At 45.0% G+C, this 24,368-nt stretch overlaps 1 protein-coding gene across 1 annotated transcript; it reads left to right on the plus strand.

Annotated features, from left to right (window-relative positions):
- The first annotated feature begins 12,284 nt into the window (after positions 1 to 12,284).
- On the plus strand, positions 12,285 to 12,710 carry LOC127045000 (histone H2B 8-like). The gene has a single exon (XM_050940355.1). The coding sequence runs from the start codon at positions 12,314 to 12,316 to the stop codon at positions 12,692 to 12,694; it is 381 nt and encodes a 126-aa protein (XP_050796312.1). The 5' UTR covers positions 12,285 to 12,313; the 3' UTR covers positions 12,695 to 12,710.
- The last annotated feature ends 11,658 nt before the right edge of the window (positions 12,711 to 24,368 follow it).

Genomic DNA, 24,368 nt, shown 5'->3' on the forward strand with positions numbered 1-24,368 from the left:
TTGACAATCACACTGTTCTCAGTCTCTGAAGAGAAAACAAGCAGGTGTGCTTGGGTGGCCTGCCTCTGCTGGGAATAACACAATGAAGGCAGGGAATTGTGCAGCCTGGGAATACTCCAGACCAAAGGGAGTGAGATGTAAGTCTCCATCCAAAACAGCAACCTCTGGGGAGCTGGCAGCCTGAGAGTAGATGCCCATGCTGTGTCACTGAGGAGAAATCCAAGCACCATTGCCCTGAACTGTGATACGAACACTTTGGGTCTGGTTCTAATTTACACCAAGGCCCTTTGCACCACTCTGGCACAGGGATTTAAGGTGAGCCTAAATTACATTTGCTCTCATTTTAAAGCCCCTTTACACTGCCACAACAGTGTAATGGGGATTTATTGTAAATGAGAATCAGGCCTTTTCAGATATTGTACTTGGTAATATATTTCACCTTCTATGGGGCATTTTTAGGCATATCAAATTCTATTTTAATTGGTCATTTTCATGACCTTTCTAAGTACCAACTTAGTCACTTTCAACACAGATTGGTGGTGTGAGAGCACTAAAGCATTTTACACTGGCCTTCAGTAACCATGGCTCTGATCCAAAGCCCACTGATGTCAACAGGAATCTTTCCACTGACTTCAGAGGCTTTGAATCAGTCCTTCTGTCAGCTGGGCTTCCATACATGCTGCTGACACATTTCTGGCAGCCTGCCTGGTCCTGCTGTTGCTTACATGTAAAAGAAGATTTACAGCATCCAGTTATCCAGGAACAAACCCCTAGAGTAGTTAGGGGGGTTGTTAGATGTTTACAGAGTCCTATGCAATACAGAATAGTTACTACTGTCCATACCCTGTAGTAAGCGCATTGAAATATGGCATTTTGGGTAGAAACCAGCTAATTCAGACTGCTATCTGTGTATTTATATGGCACCCATTAAAAATAGGGCTTAGATAGGACCTAACTGATGGTTAGACTTCATGCTAGTCTCCTACACAAGGGTGAATTTCAGGGTAACAAAGTATAGTCTGGTTAAAATGGTCAGTATTGTATTAAGAAGACAGGCTTAGTGACAATAGTCATGGAGTGTCACCTATGTTTTGCCATTCTGACATGCTTTGGGGGATCAGCTGACCTTTTATTCTTATAGTGCATCTGCTCTTGGATGATCACAATGAGATTTATGTTCTTAGGGCATGGGGACTGAAATGGGAAAAAGCGATTCTCATTTTTCTTGACTTTAAAATTAGAAAGCTTTCATCTTCGAAACAGCAGCTTTTCCAGGAGTTCTCTGAAGGGGAAAAAAAACAACCTTGGCGTGGTACTGTAATTGTCACATGCTGCTGTTTCCCTCCACACTGTTAGGACAAGTGTAACTTGTACCCTCGAGGCAGACAGCAGTGCTAAATTCTACCCAACTGTGACTGTTGCTTTATTACCATGAGGACATAGAACTGAGCAGACACTGCAAAGGAAGATATTTCAAATTCCTCTTATACCCTCAGTTTAGGAAATTACATTTTGCCATGTAGTTTTTAATCTGAGGTATAGACCATACAAAATGACAAGCGGGAATGATTTAATTTTACGATAGCGCTGCACTGGATGGCCATTTTATGTTGCAGTAAAAGAGGGATTTGAAGTATTGGTGTACTTTGCTCTTCCTTCCACTTTTGAGGTCCTTATTTCTTTGAAGTTTGACAATAAAACTCTAAGCATGTTTTCATAGCCTTACTATCAGCTCCGGGAGCCTGAATCCTTACTGAAAAATAGATATAAACAACCAGCTCAGACTAGGAGTTTCTTGCAGTTGCTTTCCACAGGTGTAACTGCACAAGGTAGTGGGGAATCTATTTCTGCCTTTGCGTTGCTATATGAATCATGTCACAGGACAAGTCTTCTCCTGCCCTGTGAGTACCACTGCCTAGCCTGTTCTCGTGGTCCCCTCACCAAACCCTCACAGATTGTTTCCATTTCAGCAGGTGTGCATTTATTCTTCAGTTCCAAACCAACACAGAAGGTATCATACATGTGTGGCAGGAGGACACTTGAGCACAGCTTTCTCTCTGTGACAAATCATAGCTAGATGCTCCCTATCTTGAATGAATGAGCCCTAATTATTTGTTGCCCGGCACTTTGTGTTGTCATTTACACCCCTGCAAATCTGCCCGTACTCTGATGTGATAGCATTTTACATCCACTTTGCACTGGTGTGAGTGGCTATAGACTCAGACCCAGAATGTGGTTCATTTACATTTGAAGAAAACAATGTTTAACTTGTTTCCATTACTGGTCCTTGGTTAGAAACCAGGTGACAGATTTTCTATGCACGTTGGTGTAAATCAGGTGTCAGTTGAAGTGAATGGAATTACACTGATATAAGTGAGATCAGAATCAGGAGTCAGAGGCTGAAAAGACCTCAGAACATTTCGCAATCCTAAAAAAGAGTGAATATTTCAGGGTTCTGATTTCATTCAGTCATTCATTCACATATATATATTTTGTACATCCCAAATTTGAACTAGTACGTCAGACAACCAGCTGGTATAAATCAACCTAGTTTCACTGAAAGTCAATAGAGCTTACATGTCAGTTTATACCAGCTGAGAATCTGATCCTGTTTTCAGAGACAAAAGTTAGTGTGTTTCTCCTGCTGCTTTATCATGCCGTCATGGGAGGCTGATTTTTATAATGTATGTTGAACCTCAAAGGTAGAAACAAAACATTCTTACCACTGTAGTGATACCCCACCCTGTGATTACTTCTACACTGAGAATTTGCATTGGACACACTGTATTTCTTTGGAGTACCCAGAAAGGTGATTAAAGCCATGCAGGGTTTTCTATTATGTAGCAGCTTTGCATAATCATCATGTAATCTACTGTATTGCACTAAAGAAATCAAGTCAAATCTAAGGTAAGCTTCCGTTTCAGAGTTCCTTGAGGATTTCTTGAAAGTCTGCCAAGCTTAATTCAGCTTTGCGTGCCTCAAAGTTCATGCAGCGAAAACACATACTCCTGCCAAAATTTATTAAACTGGCAATTATTGGAGCTCAGAGGACAATTGCTTAGAGTTCACTTGTTTCTTCATTCACCTTCTTAATTATTGAAATGACTGAAGTTAACAAGTCTAATCAGATTTGTGGGAGTAATTAAGGTCAGCATTTGTAGGTTAGAGGGAAGAGGAGGTTGGGTATTAAATACAAATGAAATTATCTTTTCTTTTAAGGTTGCTCTCTGCTTATCCTCCCCCCCCAAAACAAACAAACAAACAAACAAATACCCTGAGCAAATTTTCCTCTAAACTTTTGTAAGGCTTGAATGATTTTTTTAAAAGTTTATAATATAACATTTCACAGGAGAATGGGCAAAGGGAAAAAAAATTGTAGCACGAAGTAGCCTATTACACCAGAATTATATCATACCCAACATAATTAAAGGAATCTTAATAAATGAACTGCAAAGCACTACAGAGTACAAAGCAGAAACAAATGTATTTCACAGTGTGATCTTTGCAGCCTGCTTCTACTTCAGGAGAGACGTTTATGTGGTTTGAAAAAACTTGGTTAGCAAAGTGAAAGGTTGCTAAGGACAATGTGGGTTGGCCTCTTTGAGGGCAGCATCAGGGCAAGTGTCAAGGGTTTCCTTGAGGCAGACACCCCATGGAGCAGGCTCACATCAGGTTTCACAGAGAAGAAATTATCACTGAACTCAAAATAACCAGTTACACACTGAACTCCATAACATAAAAAATAGTCCTTCACAGAGGTCCAAGGCAAATTCTGTAAAGCTTTGGCCCCTGACCAAACCAAGTTACTTGAGTTATAGGGAGAGCTTTTCTGTCCTGCTTTTACCTAGAATTAGCCTTTTGTTGAGGGGCAGCCCCCCCTTCTTATCTGGTCTGCTGAGCCCTGATTGGCCTCTACCTGCTCCCGCCCCTTCTAGGTGCTGGAGGAGCAACTCTTAGCAGGGGCAGCTCCAGGCACCAGCACGCCAAGCGCGTGCCTGGGGCGGCAAGCCACAGGGGGCGCTCTGCCGGTCGCCGCGAGGGTGGCAGGCAAATTGCCTTCAGCGGCATGTCTGCGGAGGGTCCGCTGGTCCTGTGGCTTTGGCGGACCTCCTGCAGGCTTGCCGCCGAATCTGCGGGACTGGAGACCTCCTGCAGGCAAGCCACCGAAGGCAGCCTGCCTGCCGTGCTTGGGGCTGCAAAATACCTAGAGCCCCCCGACTCTTACTGATTCCTGCCTGCAGCTGATTGTGGGATGCCTCTCTAGGAAGCCCCTGGAGGTCTAATCTCACTGCTCTTCCCATCCATCAGGACAATTTCTTAGAGAAGGACGCACCACAGCAACAGGACTTTCAGAGATGATCAGCATATGCTAGGGACACCTTTTCACAGCAAGTGTGATGTACTGATGTTAATATGGCTTTCTGATCTTGTCCAAATAGTCCTAGGGTGAAATTTTGCCAGTTAAAAGGATTAGCATAAATGAGATTTAGGGTACGTCTGCACTATGGGACTATTCCGATTTTACATGAACTGGTTTTGTAAAACAGATTGTATAAAGTCGAGTGCACACAGCCTGTCATAAACAGAAAAGAAAAGTTAATAGCACAGAAGTACTTTATATCTCTTTGACTGTAAAGGGTTAACAAGTTCAGTAAGCCTGGCTATCACCTGACCAGAGGACCAATCAGAGGACAGGATACTTTCAAATCTTGAGGGAGGGAGGTTTTTGTGCTGTGCTGTTAGTTTTGGTTGTTGTTCACTCTGGGGGCTCAGAGGGACCAGACGTGCAACCAGGTTTCTCTCCAATCTCCTTGATACAGGTTCTTATAGATTGCTAATAGTGAGTACTAGATAGATAAAGCGAGTTAGGCTTATGTTTGTTTTCTTTATTTGCAAATGTGCATTTGGCTGGAAGGAGTTCAAATGTGTATTTTGCTGAAAAGATTCTAATTTATACTTGTATACTTAGACTGGGAAGGTATTCCCAGTGTCTATAGCTGAAAGACCCTGTACCTGTTCCATTTTATATTTACAAAGATAATTTTTACTGTTTTTTCTTTCTTTAATTAAAAGCTTTTCTTGTTTAAGAACCTAATTGTTTTTTTATTCTGGTGAGACCCCAGGGGACTGGGTCTGGATTCACCAGAGAATTGGTGGGGAGAAAGGAGGGAAGGGAGAGAGAGAGGCTAAATTCTCTCTGTGTTAGGATTACTTTCTCTCTCAGGGAGAATCTGGGAGGGGGAGAGAGAAGGAGCGGGGAAGGTGAATTTTCCTCTCTGTTTCAGGATTCAAGGAGTTTGAATCACAGTGATCTTCCAGGGTAACCGAGGGAGAGGAAGCCTGGGAGAGGCAACGGTGAGGGAAAGGGTTTACTTTCCTTGTGTTAAGATCCAGAGGGTCTGGGTCTTGGAGGTCCCCGGGCAAGGTTTTGTGGGGACCAGGCACTGGAATTCCTGGTTGGTGGCAGCGCTACAGGTTCTAAGCTGGTAATTGAGCTTAGAGGAATTCATGCTGGTACCCCATCTTTTGGACGCTAAGGTACAGAGTGGGGAATTGTACCATGACACGGCCACACTAGGCACATTAATTCAGCGGTGTGCATCCATGGTCCAAGGCTAGCGTCGATTTTCTGGAGCGTTGCACTGTGGGTAGCTATCCTGTAGCTATCCCATAGTTCCCACAGTCTACCCCGCCCCTTGGAATTCTGGGTTGAGATCCCAGTGCCTGATGGGGCAAAAATCAGTCGCGGGTGGTTCTGGGTACAGCCTCACCCCTTCCTCCCTGAAAGCAGCAGACAACCGTTTCGCGCCTTTTTTCCTGAGTGAACGGTGCAGACGCCATACCATGGCAAGCATGGACTCTACTCAGATCAATACCGCAATCGTGGACGTTGTAAACACCTCGCACATTCTCGTGCAGTCTATGCTGAACCGGGACCTGCAAAGCCAGGCGAAGAGGAGGAGCGGCTACGGCAGCACGGCGACGAGAGTGATGAGGACATGGACACAGAATTCTCTCAAACCACGGGAACCTGCGCTTTGGAGATCCTGCTGGTAATGGGGCAGGTTCTAGCTATTGAACGCCGATTTGGGGCCCGGGAAACAAGCACAGATTGGTGGGACCACATAGTTTTGCAGGTGTAGGACGATTCGCAGTGACTGCAAAACTTTCGCATGCGTAAGGGCACTTTCATGGAACTTTGTGACTTGCTTTCCCCTGCCCTGAAATGCCATAATATCAAGATGAGAGCAGCCCTCACAGTGGAGAAGCGAGTGGCAATAGTCCTCTGGAAGCTTGCAATGCCAGACAGCTACCGGTCAGTTGGGAATCAATTTGGAGTGGGAAAATCTATGTGGGGGCTGCTGTGATGCAAGTAGCCAAAGCAATCATTAAGCTGCTGCTACGAAAGGTTGTGACTCTGGGAAACGTGCAGGTCATAGTGGATGGCTTTGCTGCAATGGGATTCCCTAACTGTGGGGGGTGATAGATGGAACCCATATCCCTATCTTGGCACTGGAGCACCAGGGCACCCAGTACATAAACCGCAAGGGTTACTTTTTAATGGTGCTGCAAGCACTGGTGGATCACAAGGGATGTTTCACCAACATCCACGTGGGATGGCCAGGCAGGGTTCATGACGCTCGCATCTTCAGGAACACTACTCTGTTTAAACGGCTGCAGCAAGCGAATTACTTCCCAGACCAGAAAATAACAGTTGGGGATATTGAAATGCCTGTAGTTATCCTGGGGGACCCAGCCTACCCCTTGATGCCATGGCTCATGAAGCCATACACAGGCAGCCTGGACAGTAGTCAGGAGCTGTTCAGCTACAGGCTGAGGAAGTGCAGACTGGTGGTAGAATGGGCATTTGGCCATTTAAAGGCGCGCTGGAGCACATTACTGACTCGCTCAGACCTCAGCCAAATCAATGTCCTCTTTGTTATTGCTGCTTGCTGTGTGCTCCACAATCTGTGTGAGAGTAAGGGGGAGACCTTTATGGCGGGGTGAGAGGCTGAGGCAAATCACCTGGCCACTGATTACGTGCAGCCAGACACCAGGGCGATTAAAAGAGCACACCAGGAAGCGGTGTGCATCAGAGAAGCTTTGAAAACGAGTTTCATCGCGGGCCAGGGTACGGTGTAACTGTTGTGTTTGTTTCCCCTTGATGAACCCTCCCCCCCTTGAGTGACTCATTCCCTGTAAGCAACCCACCCTCCCCCTTCGATTACAGCTTGCTTAAGGAAATAAAGTCACTACCATTTAAAAATCATGTATTCTTTATTAAAAAGTCATTATAAAAAGAGGGAGAGAAATGACAAGGTATTCCGGGTATGGTTTGGGAGGAGGATAGGAGGGAAAGAAAAGGCTACTAAAAACATTTCAATGTAATGACAGCCTTTTGGTTGGGCTATCCACGGGGGTGGAGTGGGCGGGTGCACGAGCCTTCCCCCATGCGTTCTTACACGTCTGGGTGAGGAAGATATGGAACATGGTGAGTGGTGAGGGTGGTTACACAGGGGCTGCAGCGGCACTCTGTGACCCCGCTGCTTTTCCTGAAGATTCACCAGACGTCGGAGGATATCAGCTTGATCACGCAGCAGCCCCAGTGTTGCATCCCGCCACTGCGTATCTTCCTGCCTACACTTCTGATCTTCCTGGCGCCACCTCTCATCTCGAGCATCCCTCCTGTCCTCACGTTCACTGGCATCTTTCCTGTAATTTGATACCACGTCCTTCCACTCATTCAGATGAGCTCTTTCATTGCGGGTCACTTCCATGATTTCCGAGAACATTTTGTCTCGCGTCTTCTTTTTCCTCCTCCTTATCTGAGATAGCCTTCGGGATGGAGTAGGGAGGCTTGAAAAATGTGCAGCTGCATGAGGGAAGGAAAAAAGGGAGAGAAGTATTTAAAAAGATACATTTTTAAATGAACAATGGTTACACTCTTTCACAGTGAACAACACTATTCACCTTACAAAGCACATGTGATTTCACTACAAGGTCGCATTTTGCATCTTAATATTGAGTGCCTGCAGCTCTGGTGTTACAGATCTCACAGATGCAGGCCCGGGCATCAGAATTCAGCTTGCATGCGGCCATGGTAAGCCACTGTCTTTCGGCTTCTGCAGCCTTCATATACACAGTGCCCTCCTTTCCCAAAAACCAAGCAAATCCCGTTCAGTGATGCTTCTTTCCTGTTAACATGTAGCAGCAGAAGCCACCCAACGTCCAATTCTGTGAGATGATTGCTTTACCCCTCCCCCCATCACATGGCTGGTATCATGGAAGATCACTGCTAATCACCCCCTTCCCCTCCCCCCACCGCGTGACTGGTAACAGGGAAGATCCCTGATAGCCAAACGTGAAAAAGCTCAGCGCTATTCCCTTCCCCCCACTTGGCTACGTGCAAGGAAGGTTTTCTTTTAAGCAACAGGCAAACAGCCCAGTAGGAATGGCCATCTCTGTCCCCTTACTTAAATTCCTAAATTTCAACCAGGTTACCATGAATGATATCACTCTCCTGAGGATAACACAGCGAGATAAAGAACGGATGTTTCTTGAATGCCAGCAATCACCGGGACCATACGCAGCCATGCTTTGTCATGCAATGATACCCGATTACTTGCTACATGCATGGCGTGGTAAAGTGTCCTACCATGGTGGACGGAACAAGGCTGCCTTGCCCAGAAACCTTCTGCAAAGGCTTTTGGAGTACCTCCAGGAGCGCTTCATGGAGATGTCCCTGGAGGATTTCCGCTCCATCCCCAGACATGTTAACAAACTTTTCCAATAACTGTACTTGGCCGCGAATGCATCCCAAGTCCTCAGGGCAAATCAATCATTAAAAAACGCTTGCTTTTAAACCACATTTTATATTTACAAAGGTACACTCACCAGAGGTCGCTTCCATGGCTTCACTGTCTGAGCTAGTGGCTTGGGAGGGCTGGGAGGGTAATTCCATCTGGGTGAGAAAAACTCCTGGCCGTTGGGGCCAACGGAGTGCTGTGTGCTCTCTGCAAGCTTGTCCTCCTCTTCCTCCTCCTCATCTTCCCCGTCTGCAGAATCCTCAGGCATGGCTGAGATTACCACCCCCACCTCGGAATCCACGGACAGGGGTGGGGAAGTGGTGGCGGACCCCCCTAGAATTGCATGCAGCTCAGCATAGAAGCGGCATGTTTTCGTTCCTGCCCCGGACCTTCCATTTGCTTCTTTGGTTTTCTGGTAGGCTTGTCTGAGCTCCTTAATTTTCACTCTGCACTGCACTGAGTCCCTGGTGTGGCCTTTCTCCATCATAGCCTTGGAAATTTTTTCAAATATTTTTTCATTTTGTCTTTTGGAATGGAGTTCTGTTAGCACAGAATCCTCTCCCCATATAGCGATCAGATCCAGTACCTCCCATGCGGTCCATGCTGGAGCTCTTTTTCGATTCTCAGGAGACTGCATTGTTATCTGTGCTGATGAGCTCTGCGTGGTCACCAGTGCTGATCAGAGCTCCACGCTGGCCAAACAGGAAAAGAAATTCAAAAGTTCGCGGGGCTTTTCCTGTATACCTGGCCAGTGAATCCGAGTTGAGATTGCTGTCCAGAGCAGTCACAATGGTGCACTGTGGGATACCGCCCGGAGGCCAATACCGTCGATTTGTGGCCACACTAACCCTAATCCGATATGGTAATACTGATTTTAGCGCTACTCCTCTCGTTGGGGAGGAGTACAGAAACCAATTTAAAGAGCCCTTTATATTGATATAAAGGGCCTCGTAGTGTGGATGAGTATAGCGTTAAATTGGTTTAACGCTGCTAAAATTGGTTTAAACGCGTAGTGTAGACCAGGCCTTAGATGGTGCACAGGGCTGAATTTCACTCATAAAGATCAGTCCCTTACTTGCAGATTTAGGCAGTTTCCCGCATGCCATAGACCCCATACATTTCTACCTGCTCATAGTTTTGTTTTGTTGTTCTCCCCATGGATCGTCCCTTTTCTCCAAAACACGAGCTCACCCCTTTGCCCCAAAAGCCAAGGCATTGTGGAGCAGGAGAAGATCTAGCTGGGGAGTTCCTATGTTCCGCAAGGCTTATAGGCCCAACCTGTCCCTGGCAGCATAGGGCGCAGAGAGGCACAGGCCACCTCCCGTCTGTTTGTCCTGGCACATGGATGCATGGAGACACAGGACTGTAATGCCACTGATGTCAATAAAGTAACATTCAGGATAAATTGGGCCCAGCTGTGAACGAATTTGGTACATGTGATTAAAACTGGTTGAGAAATGTTTATTTTAGTATTTTGTCAAACTTTTGTCAGATGTTTTTGGTTTTCCTTGGCCATTTTCTGTGTGTGTATATACAGACAGACAGACAGACGTGCACAAATATTTTTTAAATCGACTGTTGAAAAACCAAACAATTTTTGTTTTGCAGTTGCCAAAGTCCAAAAAGCTTTCACATGAAAACACAATGTTTCCTATTGAAGACAAATATCCAGGCTTTGGGTTTAGTTTTTCAGTGACTATCCCCTATTTTAATTGAAAATAGTCTGTTGTGAAAACATTCGTTTTTGATTAAACTCCATCTTTTGACAAAGTTTTTTGTACAAAACCATTTTTAGTCTTTTCATTTTTAAAAATCAAAATCAAAATTTCAAAATATTTGAGCATCTTTATTAGCTGTTTGTTTGTATGTATGTATATATTGCATTGGAGTTACACTTCTACAGTACAGGGAATTGAAAACTACCAGTTTCTATTGCAGTGTAGAAATCAGCCCCTCTGTACTTGTTTTAAATATTTAACTAGAAAATGTCCACAGAAGTGAAACACCTTATTGCAGAGCAGGAGCTGGGTCTGATAAGAGAAGGCAGCAGTGTGTACTTACACCATTATCACAATCCCACAGCAAATAAAGATTCAAAATCAACTTTGCATCACTTTCAGTTCTCTAGTCAGTGAGAATTTAATTCTTATGACTTGCAATACTTGTATAGTCAATAGAAGGGAATTCCAAATGGATGTCTCTCTGAAACTGAGCAACAGAGGACCAAGCCAGAGATTGCACTTGGGATTCTTAGAGCAATTGCATATAGTTGATATAAGACAAGGAGAACGCTTCAATTAATGGATTAAGCAACGTCATGGCTCATTCTGTTTCCCATGACAGAGTAAATCAGGAGTATCAGATTAAGCTCAACTACATTGTACCAGTGTAAAACTGGTGTGAGATCAGAGATGGAGTATCAAGGATGGGGAGAGGACTCTCCAATAACCTTTTATGGTAAAAATTCCCATGGCTGGAATCCCCCAATTGAGCTCTGCTGATGGTGGCAGTGATGGGAACGCTGCATAGGTCAGTTGTGGGCATTTTTACCACCCTGTAGAGCCATGACAGAAGTCGTTTCTGTGGGGGAGTAGCATTAAGAAATGATTTAATATGATTTTGAAGATGGAAATATGGAGGAGGATCCAGTAACCTATGACCTGCGAGACTCTATGGAAGTTGTGTTTGTACAGTGCCAATCGCACAGTAAATAATAGAGCTTATTTGGAGAGAGGAAATTTCATTTTGAGAAGGATTTTGAGATTTTAAAATTTGGTATCATTCCAATTCAGAACAAAACCAGAAATTATGGAAATTCTCAAGTGTGGGGGGGAAATCTTAAAAGATTTAATTTCTGATCTATCAGTCAAAATGTTGGACAAAATTGAAACACTTCTTTCCAGTTTTGACCTTTTTTTATGCTCATATATAACATTATACATTTTCTTTTAAAAATTGAAATGAGGAATTGGAATGAAAACAGCCTGTTCTTGGGAAAGCGTTCCTAGATTATTCCCTATGCAGCATTAAGTACAGAGTAGCACATACTGTGGTCTGAGAAACCATTGTTGGAATTTTTTTTTCTTTTTCTCTGAAACAAAATGTCAGCAAAATCAACAAAGCATTTTGCAGAGCATTTTGACTTTGACAGAACTGCATTTTCTGACCAAAACTGGCTCTGTCCAAGTTTTCCAACTAGCTCTACTATTAATACTGAATTTCTGACCCTGTTAGGTTTTCAGTTCACAGGTATATAATAATTTTAGAGGGACGCACCTTCACAAGAGAGATAATTGCTAACTGATTTCTCTCCATTGTTGTTCTAAGCTAAACTTACAGGCTCTTTGTACCAGAGATGTGTTTATATTTTTTTAAGAGCAGTCTGCAGTGCACAGTTATCAAGAGGATTCCCCATCCCCACAATCCACCCATATAAAACACATTTAATTACTCTGCAGCATTCAGTGCGTCTTGTGTTTTATCAAGTGAGCTGCTTTGAAGTCACTATGCCTGATCCAGCCAAGTCCGCTCCCGCGCCCAAGAAGGGCTCCAAGAAAGCGGTGACCAAGACCCAGAAAAAGGGGGATAAGAAGCGCCGCAAGACCAGGAAGGAGAGTTACTCCATTTATGTCTACAAGGTGCTGAAACAGGTTCACCCCGACACCGACATCTCTTCCAAGGCCATGGGCATCATGAACTCCTTCGTCAACGACATCTTCGAGCGCATCGCCGGGGAGGCGTCTCGCCTGGCGCATTACAACAAGCGCTCCACCATCACCTCCCGGGAGATCCAGACCGCCGTGCGCCTGCTGCTGCCCGGGGAGCTGGCCAAACACGCCGTGTCGGAGGGCACTAAGGCTGTGACCAAGTACACCAGCTCCAAGTAACTGGGGAGCCTCTTAAAAAAAAAAAAAAAAAAAAAAAAAAAAACTGTGCATATGAATTATTTTATTTTATTCCTTTTAGATAACATTGTTCTCATTTATCAAGAGAAGAAGCCCGTGGTTTTAAATATGCTAGGAGAGAAGACACAATTATCCCCTATGAATTACCCATTATTTCTTGCCATTATAAATTAGTGATTAGATGTCTCCAACCTAGATGCTGTCTTCCAAACTGAACAATATCAGGATGACCTCAGATGACTTCGTTGTGAATTGAGACCTATTTCTAACTCAACAGTACCATTCCTGTAGAGGGAAATTATCTGTGGACCTTTTTCAGCCCTAGCTTCATTATTATGCTCAGTCTGAATAATAACCAAAGTCACTTGCCACATTCCTTGCTGGTTCCTGTCTTGAACAATTCATGCTTGTCTTTGCTATGTGAATTTAAGCATACCAGTACAGATGCTGGGGAAGGAAATATTGTCTAGCAGGCATATGAACATGAGGGACTGCAAATCAGGACATTTGGGTTCTGTCTCCACTTTTGCTACTGGTGGGCCTCAGGTTAACACATTATTGTGCTCCAATTGAAGTCCAAGTTAACAGGATTTTGCTTTTAACCCCTTTGGTTTTGCTTATACAAGAGAATTTTAGCTTGCTAAGCACCATTTGGTACCCCTAGGACATCTGTCACACCTTGAGTTCATGCACAAAAATGCTCCTAACAGCACGCTGCCATTACAGTCTTGTTTTGGTTTAAGACTTTCTTAAAGCAAAGACTAACTGCTGTGTGTTATCCCCCTGCACCAGTCTCAACCAGCCAAATGTCAGCATGGATGGGAATTACTGGTATACTAGCCTCAACTTTGAAAATAGCCCTCTCACTATTGTCCCAAAATACACTGCTTAAATAGCCTCTCTGGTGTACTTTCTACAGGACTCAAGCTGTCCAGAAGTTGCTTATCTGTGCTATATACACCATAGGGCTCAGCTGAGTTATTTTCAAGTATCGAGATTCAAACTGTCAGAGAAGCATGAAGAGAACAATTCCTGAAGTTACACAGTAATCGCACTATAAAGAGTTGGAAAATGTCAGATGTTGCTGCAAGAAATAGCCATCTGGGAGTGAGGGGCAAAGCATCTTCATGACCACTGCACTTAAATAACATGCTGGAGTTACATACCTGCAATCACGTTTCATTCTTGTTGTGGTTAGAAGTTGTGCTCAAATCATCTAACATGATTCTGTGTGTGTGTGTGTGTGTGTGTGTGTGTGTGTGTGTGTGTAAAAAATCATGTGCTAACCATTTCAGACAGTTATTAATTACTTGTGTTGCAGTAGTGCCTAGAGGCTGTCAATCAGGAAGAAGGATGGTCCAGTGGTAAGGGTGGTAGCCTGGTATTCAGGGACACCCAGATTCCATTACCTGCCCTACCACAGATTTCTTGTGTGACTTTGGGCAAGTTACTTGGCCACTCTGTACCTCAGTTCCTCATCTTCAAAATGGGGATAATACGACTCCCCAACCTCACAAGGGTGAGGATAAATACATTAAGTAAGTCCAATCACTGGAAGTTTTTTATAACAGGTTTGACAAACATCTGTCGAGGTTGTCTAGGTATACTTAACCCTGCTTCAGCGCAGAGGTCTGGACTAGATGATTTCTTGAGGTCCCTTCCAGCTAAAGGTGATGCCAGGAGAGGGGGGCTTCAAGGTCATGTCTGCCTCTCCCTCTCCTTGATTTGCTGCTTGGCTTATACTCCTGAACATGCTCACATGGACTACTATGTTCAATAACACTGCTGAAGCTGAACCCCCACACACACTGTTCCCTACTATTGGCAGGCCTGGATTGTCTCTGCTTCCAGCCCTATGATTCTGTAATTAAAGATTGTGAGGGGCTCAGTTACTAAAGTAATGGGGACCATATAAGCATCTAATAGTGTCTTAACCTATGCATCCAACCACCAGTGGTAAAACCTAGTTCTTCAACAACACTGTGGTATGTTTTCCTGTTCAAATAAGCAAGAAGCCCCTGTTATATTATGTTTAGTCCCAACCATGTTTAAACAAGGTTATTTTTGTTTAGAAAAGGCAGGAAGGTTAAATGGGCTTTGAAGGGTTTTTATGTTTCAATAGATGCCCTTTTAAAGGCATGGAGGGGAAAAACAATTTTTTTTCTTTTACTCATGGGCCATTGCTTAAAGCATCAGTTATCCATAGGGAGAAAGGCAGCTTTTTTCCCACAAAAAACAAACTGGTGTTTGTTGCTTACTTTGTCTTTTGAAAATATATCTTTATGCAGTCAAAGAACTGGTCCCACTCTGGGAGTAACGGTCTCCAGGTAGTGCCATCTGGTCATTTGAAAAATTGTATTCAGAAGGGATTTTTCCTCATTGATGCTTACAGATCTTTGTAGAAGTAAGTGGCACAGAATCCCGCTGCAGGGAGGGTTTTTGAGTGTGGGGGGAAGCCCAGTGTAAATGTTACAGGATTTTTCTAAACTTTCAAAGTTGCCAAATGAAAGCCTGGATCCTGCAAACACTTATGCATATGTATCTAACTTTATGCAGAAGTTTAAATAGTCTACTCAAGAACATTAAGTTAAGCTGGCACACAAATACTTGCAAGATCAAGGCATTAGTTGCAGTGTTGATTAGTCCTTCAATTTGAATAGAGTCTCATGACATTAAGGAGCAGGGGTCCCCCCGCACCATGGCACTACATGATTACATGAGTCTCCATTTAAACTTTGTATTTAATGAAAGTTTCTAGACCTCATGATTGGAGTGAAAAGTTTGAAGTGATTTGCGTGTAATCTAAAGTCTTAAAAATTAAAAGCAAAGAAAAAGAATACCTGCTTTTTAAAAAATATCTTTTAAAGACAATTTCATGATTTTTTTGGGAGGGGAGGGAGTGATAACTAATAAATTTTTGAATGCTTGAGAGTGGCAGTGCTGCATCTGGGCTGAAAATGTGTTTCCTTACATTCTTCATCCTATAGGTAATTTCAGAGCCATGCCACAGTCATTCTCCAAATTCAAGCCAGATCTTTTTATGAGGCTCAAAAAAAAAATTTTTTTTTTATTCCTGGATTCCTCTGCAATTTTGTGTTCCAGCAGAGATTGGAAGCAAAACAAGTGATAATAATAATTAGCAATTAGGAATTGAAAGCATAGACAGACCTTAACTAATTGATCCTCGCAGCACTCCTCTGAACTAGGGAATTACCATCTCCACTTCAGAGAGGCACAGAGAGGTTACGTGGCCTGTCCTGTGCCTCAGAGAGTAAGTTTCAAAGCCTACAGGTCTCTGACAAAGGAGGGTCTCCAGCAGGACCTGCATAAGGAGAGGGCAAGGGACTTCCAGTGGAACGCCAAGCATTGTGAGCAATTGGAAGAAGACTCAGGGTATGTCTACATCTACAATTTTGCAGCGCTGGTTGTTACAGCTGTATTAGTACAGCTGTATAGGGCCAGCGCTGCAGAGTGGCCACACTTACAGCAACCAGCGCTGCAAGTGGTGTTAGATGTGGCCACACTGCAGCACTGTTGGGCGGCTTCAAGGGGGGTTCGGGGAACGCGAGAGCAAACCGGGGAAGGAGACCAGCTTCCCCGCGGTTTGCTCTCGCGTTCCCCGAACCCCCCTGCAAACCGCAGGGAAGGAGACCTGCTTGCATGAGGGTTCGGGGAACGCGAGAGCAAACCGGGGAAGGAGACCTGCTTGCACGGGGGTTCGGGGATCGCGAGAGCAAACCGCAGGGAAGGAGACCTGCTTGCTCGGGGGTTCGGGGAACGCGAGAGCAAACCGCAGGGAAGGAGACCTGCTTACACGGGGGTTCGGGGAACGCGAGAGCAAACCGGGGAAGGAGACCAGCTTCCCCGCGGTTTGCTCTCGCGTTCCCCAAACCCCCCTGCAAACCGCAGGGAAGGAGACCTGCTTGCTCGGGGGTTCGGGGAATGCGAGAGCAAACCGGGGAAGGAGACCTGCTTGCTCGGGGGTTCGGGGAACGCGAGAGCAAACCGCAGGGAAGGAGACCTGCTTGATTACCAGAGAGGCTTCCTCAGGTATGCTGGGATACCTGCTTATTCCACGGAGGTCAAGAAAAGCGCTGGTAAGTGTCTACACTTGATTACCAGCGCTGGATCACCAGCGCTGGATCCTCTACACCCGAGACAAAACGGGAGTACGACCAGCGCTGCAAACAGGGAGTTGCAGCACTGGTGATGCCCTGCAGATGTGTACACCTCCTAAGTTGCAGCGCTGTAACCCCCTCACCAGCGCTGGGAAAGGCTTGAGTCACTGGTGAAGCAGGGGGAGCAGAGGACAGGGAAGATATGGGCAAGGCTTTTGAAGGTGATATCAAAAGTTTGAACTTTTTGTGGTGCTTAGAGGAAACTAGTGGGAGGAGGAGATGTTCAAAACAACTGGCAAAGAAAATGGTTGCTTGGGAAGAGGATTTTATACAGACATGAAGCGGGGGGCGGGGGTAGATGTCAGTGAGACCAGATGCTTGGGAGGTGGTCCCAGTAAACATCTGCCATACTTCCTCATTTTCCACCTTGATGTCTGTCTTCGAACTTTCCTTAACAGATATGTGTGCAAACATCTTGACAACCAACAATTAGGCTGCTGGTGTGCACAGACCATTGCCGATCATGCTGACCAATATTGTCTCATTGTTTCCTTGCACTCTGTGATCTGTGTCTTCACTTATACTTAGATTGGAAATGGTTGAGAATTGGAACCATATTTCTGTTCTGTGTTTGTACATCACCTAGCACTATCTGACTGAGGCTCCTAGTTGCTATGGTAGTTCACATAAAGAGAGTCAATATGAGTTCTAACAGAGGCCTAGCTGAGAGCTGTGATTGGGATAGCGGGAAGAGAACAGGTCTGGCAGTGGTTGCTTCACTGGAGAACTGACGAACATCATTTCTCAATGCTGAACTAAAAGCCGGTCAGATACCCACAAGAAGTAAGCACTTCAAGGAGTCTTCAGGCAATGTAAAGAGATGAATACTTTACCTCTAGCACATGCAAACTTTTATTGACTGAACTGCTTTAGCAAGGGACCTAGTTAAAAGAGGAGACAGAAATTGTAAAGTCAAGCACCTTTTTACAACCTCACCAGCCTGCCTTGCTGACTGGATCTCTTGGAACTCCAGCTTTCAGCTGTTGTAAATCAGGCGCAGAAGGCTAGGTTCATTACCAGAGGGGATGTGCTAGAAGGAAAACTGCAGATAAATTGATCAGCACTGTGGTCTGCATGTTGTCATGGTGGAGAGAGCTTGTGATTAAAAACTGAAGCCTTAATTGTAATTATCACTTCCATATTTAGTCACCTCAAGGCATGAAATATTCTGCTTAAATATTAAACAGTGAAGTTTTTGGGCCCGTTATATCAGCACTAAATCAAGATTCAAGATGCATTCCAAGTGTCAACACTAGGCTTCCATATTGCTGATGTTGCAATGTCCCTTTTCAGCTGACCGCAGCTGTTAATCTCATTAATATGTATTACAGAGTAATGATAGTCTTGTGGTTAAGAAACTGGACTGGGAGTCTGGGAAGTGTGGTTCAGTCCCTCAGTGACCTTGGACAAGACACTTAATTTCTCTGTGCCCGGCTCTCCTTCTGTAAAAGGACACACAGATACTGTGATGATATTGGCACCTCATAAGGCTCTGCCGCATGTACATCAGTGATATTTCAGAAACAGGAAGACATGGGGAGATACTTGTGCACCATAAAGGCTTGGGGAAAAAAACTGCAAAAGTAATAGAATGGGGTGGATCATGTTAAGATACTATCAGACAAGGTTATGTACAACAAAGTATATAGTTCTACTTAATACAATAAAGATGATGTTCTCCATCTTAATACAAGATTAATCATAGAACCATAGGGTTAGAAGAGACAACAAGGGTCATCTAGCCTAACCCTCTGCCAGGATGCAGGATTTGTTGTGTCTGAACTATCCAAGACAGAAGGCTAACCAGCCTCTTTTTGAAAATCTACAGTGAGGAAGCTTCCACAACTTCCCTAGGTAGCCTGTTCCATTGTTCTACTGATCTTACAGTTAGTAAATTTTCCCTGAGATTGAATCTAAATCTGCTGTGCTGTAGTTTGAACCCTTTGCCTCTTGTCCTACCCTCTATGGCAAGAGAGAACAACTTTTCTCCATCTTTTTTATGGCAACATTTTAAGTATTTGAAGACTGCTATCATATTCCCCCCCTCCCCCAATTGCTCATATGGCTTGCATTCCAGCCCTTTGATCATCTTTGTCACTTGCCTTAGGATCCTTTCCAATTTCTCTAGATCTTTTCTATACACTGGTGACCAAAATTGGACACGGTACTCCAGCTGAGGCCTAACCAGCACCCAGTAGCTGGTACTATCACCTCCTGTGACTTGCATGCTATGCCTCTGTTTAATGCAACCCAAAATTGCATTTGCTTTTTTTGCAATTGCATTGCTGACTCATGTTGAGGATGGGATCCACCACAACTCCCAGATCCTTCTTGGCAACAGTGTTGCCAAGCCGGTTATCCCCCATTCTGTGGGTACGTCTACACTACAGGATTATTCTGATTTTACATAAATCGGTTTTGTAAAACAGATTGTAGATAGTCGAGTGCACTCGGCCACACAAAGCACAATAATTCGGCGGTGTGCGTCTATGTACCGAGGCTAGCGTCGATTTCTGGAGCGTTGCACTGTGGGTAGCTATCCCTTAGCTATCCCATAGTTCCTGCAGTGTCCCCCGCCCATTGGAATTCTGGGTTGAGATCCCAATGCATGATGGTGCAAAAACAGTGTCGTGGGTGATTCTGGGTAAATGTCGTCACTCATTCCTTCCTCCGTGAAAGCAACGGCAGACAATCATTTTGCGCCCTTTTTCCCTGGATTGCCCTGGCAGACGCCATAGCATGGCAACCATGGAGCCCGTTTTGCCTTTTGTCACTGTCACCATATGTGTACTGGATGCTGCTGACAGAAGCGGTACTGCAGTGCTACACAGCAGCATTCATTTGCCTTTGCAAAGTAGCAGAGATGGTTACCATCCCTATTGTACCATCTGCCATGCCATTGTAAATTGGCGATGAGATGATGGTTATCAGTCATTCTGTACCATCTGCTGCTGTCATGGGTGCTCCTGGCTGGCCTTCGCTGAGGTCGACCGGGGGCGCAAAGACAAAAATGGGAATGACTCCCCAGGTCATTCCCTCCTTTATGTTTTATCTAAAAATAGAGTCAGTCCCTGCCTAGAATATGGGACAAGTGTACTAGAGAACCAGTGTACCAGAGAACCAGAGAGCACAGCCGCTCCACGTCAGATCCCACAGAAATGATGAGCTGCATGCCATTCTAGGGGGTGCCCCTGCAACAACCCCACCCGTTGCTTCCCTCTTCCCTCAACCCTCCTGGCATACCGTTGCAGTGTCCCTCCATTTGTGTGATGAAGTAATAAAGAATGCAGGAATAAGAAGCACTGACTTTTTAGTAAGATTAAATGAGGCGGAGGCAGCCTCCAGCTGCTATGATAGTCCAGGCACAACATTAAACGGTGGCGAGGGAGAGGAGTCCAGCCTCTCGCTGTTATGATAGTCCAGGCAGTACAGAATCTTTTCTTTAGACATGACAGGAGGGGGGCTGATGGAGCTCAGTTCCCAGTTGCTATGATGACGACGGTTACCAGCCGTTCTGTACCATTTGCCGGGAATGACCGGGAGTCATTCCTATTTTTACCCAGGTGCCCCCGGCTGACTTCACCGAGGCCAGCCAGGAGCACTCACAGGATGATGAGGATGGTTATCAGTCATTTTGTACAGTACCGTCCCCCACCGGGGAGGGGAGAGGATGCTGCTGTTCTGTGCCGCAGCACCGCATCTACCAGCAGCATCCAGTAGACATACAATGACATTGAAAAAAGTCAAGAAACGATTTTTTTCCCTTTTCTTTCCTGGGGGGAGGAGGGTAAATTGACGAGCTATACCCTGAACCACTCCGGTAAATGTGTTTGACCTTACAGGCATTGGAAGCTCAGCCAAGAATGCAAATGCTTTTCGGAGACTGCAGGGACTGTGGGATAGCTGGAGTCCTCAGCACCCCCCCTCCCTCCATGACCATCCATTTGATTCTTTGGCTTTCCATTACGCTTGTCACGCAGCACTGTGCTGAGTCCCTGCTGTGGCCCCTGTCTATCATAGCCTGGAGATTTTTTCCAAATGCTTTGTCATTTCATCTTCTGTAACGGAGCTCTGATAGAACAGATTTGTCTCCCCATACAGCGATCAGATCCCATATCTCCCGTACGGTCCATGCTGGAGCTCTTTTTGGATTTGGGACTGCATCACTACCCGTACTGATCTGAGCTCCACGCTGGCCAAACAAGAAATGAAATTCAAAAGTTTGCGGGGCTTTTCCTGTCTACCTGGCCAGTGCATCCGAGTTCAGATTGCTTTCCAGAGTGGTCACAATGGTGCACTGTGGGATACCACCCGGAGGCCAATACCGTCGATTTGCGGCCACACTAACCCTAATCCGACATGGCAATACTGATTACAGCGCTACTCCTCTCATCGGGGAGGAGTACAGAAACTGGTTTAAAGATCCCTTTATATCGATATAAAGGGCCTCGTGTGGATGGGTGTGGGGTTAAATCGGTTTAACGCTGCTAAATTCGGTTTAAATGCGTAGTGTAGACCAGGCCTGTGTTTGTGCGTTTGGTTTTTCTTCCCTACATGTAGCATGTTACATTTGTCTTTGCTGAATTTCATTTTTTGTCAATAGTCCAGTTCTCCACTTTATCAAGATCTCTCTGAATTTTAACTCTATCCTCCAAAGTGCTTGCAACCCCCTAGCTTTGTGTCATCTGCAAATTTGTTCAGTATGATCTCTCTGGATCATTAATAAAAATGTTAAACAATACTGGACCCAGAACAGATCCTTGTGGAACCCTGCTTGAGACTTCCCTCCAATCTGACATCGTTCCATTAATAATTACTCTTTGATTGTTGTTGTTTGACTAATTACGTATCCACTTAATGGTAGTTCTGCCGAGCCCACATTTCTCTGGCTTATTTATGAGAAAGTCATCTGGGACTGTGTAACATAAGGAATGAGTTGGGGGTCAGTGATTATGTGGTGTGTGATTTGCACTCAATCCAAAGAAATTACTTACAACTGTACAAAGAAACAATCCACAAAATTTTGCTCCATGAATGTCTGTTGCAGAACTCAGCAAATGTTCATTAACCTGGGTAAACTGCATTAGTTTTGTAAGCATCTCCATTGGATATGGCAAGCAGCCAACATCTGAGTTAAATTAAGTCTTCAGTCTCTTTGTATTGGGGACACCTGATCTGAGACACTATATAGTAAACTGTAGCCAGACTCTGCTACAGAATAGCATCTCAAGAGTGTATCCATCCCTATGATTCACCATTCTAGCCACTGAGGGCCAGCTGTGGGAGTTTCAAGTAGGCTCTATGGAAGATTTCTTGGTAAAAACAGACGAGAATCCAGAAAACCTAGTTGCTTGTGAGAAGATGCAGACATGTTAAAGTAAATACTCACGTTTGTTTACCCCTTCAGAGAGAGAGGGAATCTTTGTCAGGCAATAGTGTTAAAATGCTGTAAATGTCTGTGGTGGCATATAAATGGTTTGCCTACAAGAAGCGCATAGACAGGAAGCTTGTGTGGTTGCATGTTTTATGTGTTGGGAGAACTGGGAATTTGAGGCAAGATTTAAAAACGCATCCAGCTGGAAATGTGAGAAGGAGCATGAATCTTGTCTTGCGTTTATCTGACTGGAAGGGCGTTTCTGAGTTGAATTAACCACACGGTTTAGTGCAAAGTAATGGCCATTTTGTTATGAAGGGGCTGCTCTTAACACATTTCATCTTGCAGCAAAATGATCAGAAATCAGAGTATTGTGGTTTGGCTGTGTAACAGGTCCTCTGCCCACCCCTCTTCCTGGGTCCCACTGGCGGCCCCAATAAAACTCAGAGAGACCTATAGTTCTTCAGCACCCGTGGCTTTTTATTTACAGCAGCAGCAAAGAATCCTGTGGCACCTTATAGACAAACAGACGTTTTGGAGCATGAGCTTTCGTGGGTGAATACCCACTTCCTCAGATGCATGTAATGGAAATTTCCAGGGGCAGGTATATATATGCTAGCAAGCAAGCTAGAGATAACGAGGTCAGTTCAATCAGGGAGGATGAGGCCCTGTTCTAGCAATTGAGGTGTGAAAACCAAGAGAGGAGAAACTGGTTCTGTAATTGGCAAGCCATTCACAGTCTTTGTTCAATCCTGAGCTGATGGTGTCAAATTTGCAGATGAACTGAAGCTCAGCAGTTTCTCTTTGAAGTCTGGTCCTGAAGTTTTTTTGCTGCAGGATGGCCACCTTAAGGTCTGCTATAGTGTGACCAGGGAGGTTGAAGTGCTCTCCTACAGGTTTTTGAATATTGCCATTCCTAATGTCTGATTTGTGTCCATTTATCCTTTTCCGTAGAGACTGTCCAGTTTGGCCGATGTACATAGCAGAGGGGCATTGCTGGCATATGATGGCGTATATTACATTGGTGGATGTGCAGGTGAATGAACCGGTGATGGTGTGGCTGACCTGGTTAGGTCCTGTGATGGTGTCGCTGGTGTAGATATGTGGGCAGAGTTGGCATCGAGGTTTGTTGCATGGATTGGTTCCTGAGCTAGAGTTATTATGGTGCGGTGTGCAGTTACTGGTGAGAATATGTTTCAGGTTGGCAGGTTGTCTGTGGGCAAGGACTGGCCTGCCACCCAAGGCCTGTGAAAGTGTGGGATCATTGTCCAGGATGGATTGTAGATCCTTGATGATGCGTTGGAGGGCTGTATGTGATGGCCAGTGGAGTCCTGTTGGTTTCTTTCTTGGGTTTGTCTTGCAGTAGGAGGCTTCTGGGTACACGTCTGGCTCTGTTGATCTGTTTCCTTATTTCCTCGTGCGGGTATTGTAGTTTTGAGAATGCTTGGTGGAGATTTTGTAGGTGTTGGTCTCTGTCTGAGGGGTTAGAGCAGATGCGGTTGTACCTCAGTGCTTGGCTGTAGACAATGGATTGTGTGATGTGCCCGGGATGGAAGCTGGAGGCATGAAGGTAGGCATAGCGGTCGGTAGGTTTTCGATATAGGGTGGTGGTAATGTGACCATTACTTATTTGCACCGTGGTGTCAAGAAAGTGGACCTCCCGTGTAGATAGGTCCAGGCTGAGGTTGATGGTGGGGTGGAAGCTGTTGAAATCGTGGTGGAACTGTGGTGGAACCGTGGTGGCACCATCAGCTCAGGATTGAACAAAGACTGTGAATGGCTTGCCAAGTACAGAACCAGTTTCTCCTCTCTTGGTTTTCACACCTCAACTGCTAGAACAGGGCCTCATCCTCCCTGATTGAACTGGCCTCATTATCTCTAGCTTGCTTGCTTGCTAGCATATATATACCTGCCCATTACATGCATCTGAGGAAGTGGGTATTCACCCACGAAAGCTCATGCTCCAAAACGTCTTTTAGTCTATAAGGTGCCACAGGATTCTTTGCTGCTTTTACAAATCCAGCCTAACACGGCTACCCCTCTGATACTATTTACAGCAGGTTCTCCCACCATCAGTGATACACTATATACAGCTTGCAGGCCT

This window comes from Gopherus flavomarginatus, chromosome 2 (assembly GCF_025201925.1).
Source record: "Gopherus flavomarginatus isolate rGopFla2 chromosome 2, rGopFla2.mat.asm, whole genome shotgun sequence".
Taxonomy (NCBI): domain Eukaryota; kingdom Metazoa; phylum Chordata; order Testudines; family Testudinidae; genus Gopherus; species Gopherus flavomarginatus.

Bases quoted from the DNA above. Each gene is read 5' to 3' on its own strand.
- LOC127045000 (XM_050940355.1), top strand. From the start codon at position 12,314: ATGCCTGATCCAGCCAAGTCCGCTCCCGCGCCCAAGAAGGGCTCCAAG.